This window comes from Alligator sinensis, unplaced genomic scaffold (assembly GCF_000455745.1).
Source record: "Alligator sinensis unplaced genomic scaffold, ASM45574v1 scaffold1493_1, whole genome shotgun sequence".
Lineage (NCBI taxonomy): Eukaryota > Metazoa > Chordata > Crocodylia > Alligatoridae > Alligator > Alligator sinensis.
Genome location: NW_005843339.1, coordinates 25,409 through 26,648, shown reverse-complemented (window position 1 = coordinate 26,648; position 1,240 = coordinate 25,409). Strand labels below are relative to the sequence as shown.

The following is a 1,240-nucleotide window of genomic DNA, read 5'->3' as shown; positions in this document are numbered from 1 at the left end:
GGCGCCAGCCCGGCCCCGGGACACGTGCGGCGCCGCCGGAAACCGAGCTCGGGCGCCGCCTCCCCGGCCCGCGCGGGAGGGCTTTGTTATTCCGGGGCCTGTGAGCGGCACCAAGGAGCTGTGTTAAAGCAGCCGCTGCCGTGTTAGAGATCCCGTGCGCGGGGCAGCCCCCCGGCCGGCCGGCCTGGGCTCTGAAGTGCTGCAAAGAGCAACCGGGGTCTCCACCAGAGGTAGCTGAACGCCAGCACCGCCCCCGCGGAACGGGGAGTCCGTGAAGCCCCGCTGTGTTCCCAGCAAGCTGCGGTGGTCTCAAGTTGCAGCAAGGGAAGCTGGAGCTAGATATTAGGAGAGACTTTCTCACTAGGAGGGTAGTAAAACACTGGGTAGTAAACACTGGTAGTTAAACACTGGGACAGGTTACCCAGGCAAGTTGGCCACTCTCCCTCCTTGGAGGTTTTTAAGACCAGGGTGAACAAAGCCTTGGCTGGGATGATGTAGTTGGGGCTGGTCCTGCTTGGAGCAGGGGTCGGGCTAGATGTGACCCCCTGAGGTCTCTTCCTACCCTCATTTTCTATGATTCTGTGACACAAAATAATGGCTATTTTGATAAAAAAAAGATTTTGTGAAAGTAATCAGCTCCTGTCATTCCTTATGCCAGTTCCCTGCCCCTGCTTATCCCTGACATCTGTCAGCAGAGGGAGGTCCTTGCCTGTGCTTACCTTGAATGCACCAGGCTCCACCACCTCCTTACGGCACTCCTCCTGAGGCTTTACCTGCACATCTCTCTGCACCTTTCATGCGCTCCCCATCCCGGGCCTGGGGCCTTCTGGTCAATCTTCTCCTGGCTCCTTCCTGGGCTGGTAGATGGCCAAACTTGCCATCTACCAGCCCAGGAGGAGATTCTGGCCAGGAGGAATCCAAGCACTGGAGCCATTTTCCTGTCACTCTGCACATGTCTCTGGGCAGAGTTTCACTGACTGGCATCCAGTCTCCTTGGAATCGTTCAAGGGGCAATGGGCACTGGCAGGAGTTCTTTGCTTGGTGTCTCCACTCAATTCCCTTCATATGAAACTGTGACCATCCCAGTCACACCCGTTTTCATTTTTGTTGTTCCAAGTACTCAATTGTTATGTATCTAGTGGCCTCCCCAACTGAGGGATGCTCATAGCTCTCTTAGCAGGCCTAGGTCCACTGTTCTCTATGTACATAAAAATAGGCCGCTACCTCTGCTTAGCACAAA

General features: G+C 55.7%; 1 protein-coding gene across 1 annotated transcript in view; it reads right to left on the bottom strand.

The window, feature by feature from the left end:
• The window catches only part of ARMC10 (armadillo repeat containing 10), a 22,763-nt gene extending 21,982 nt beyond the window's left edge, over positions 1-781 (bottom strand). The window contains exon 1 of the mRNA XM_025194904.1: positions 774-781. Coding sequence (XP_025050689.1) covers positions 774-781 — 8 coding nt within the window. The remainder of the gene's footprint in view (positions 1-773) is intronic.
• Positions 782-1,240: the final 459 nt, after the last annotated feature.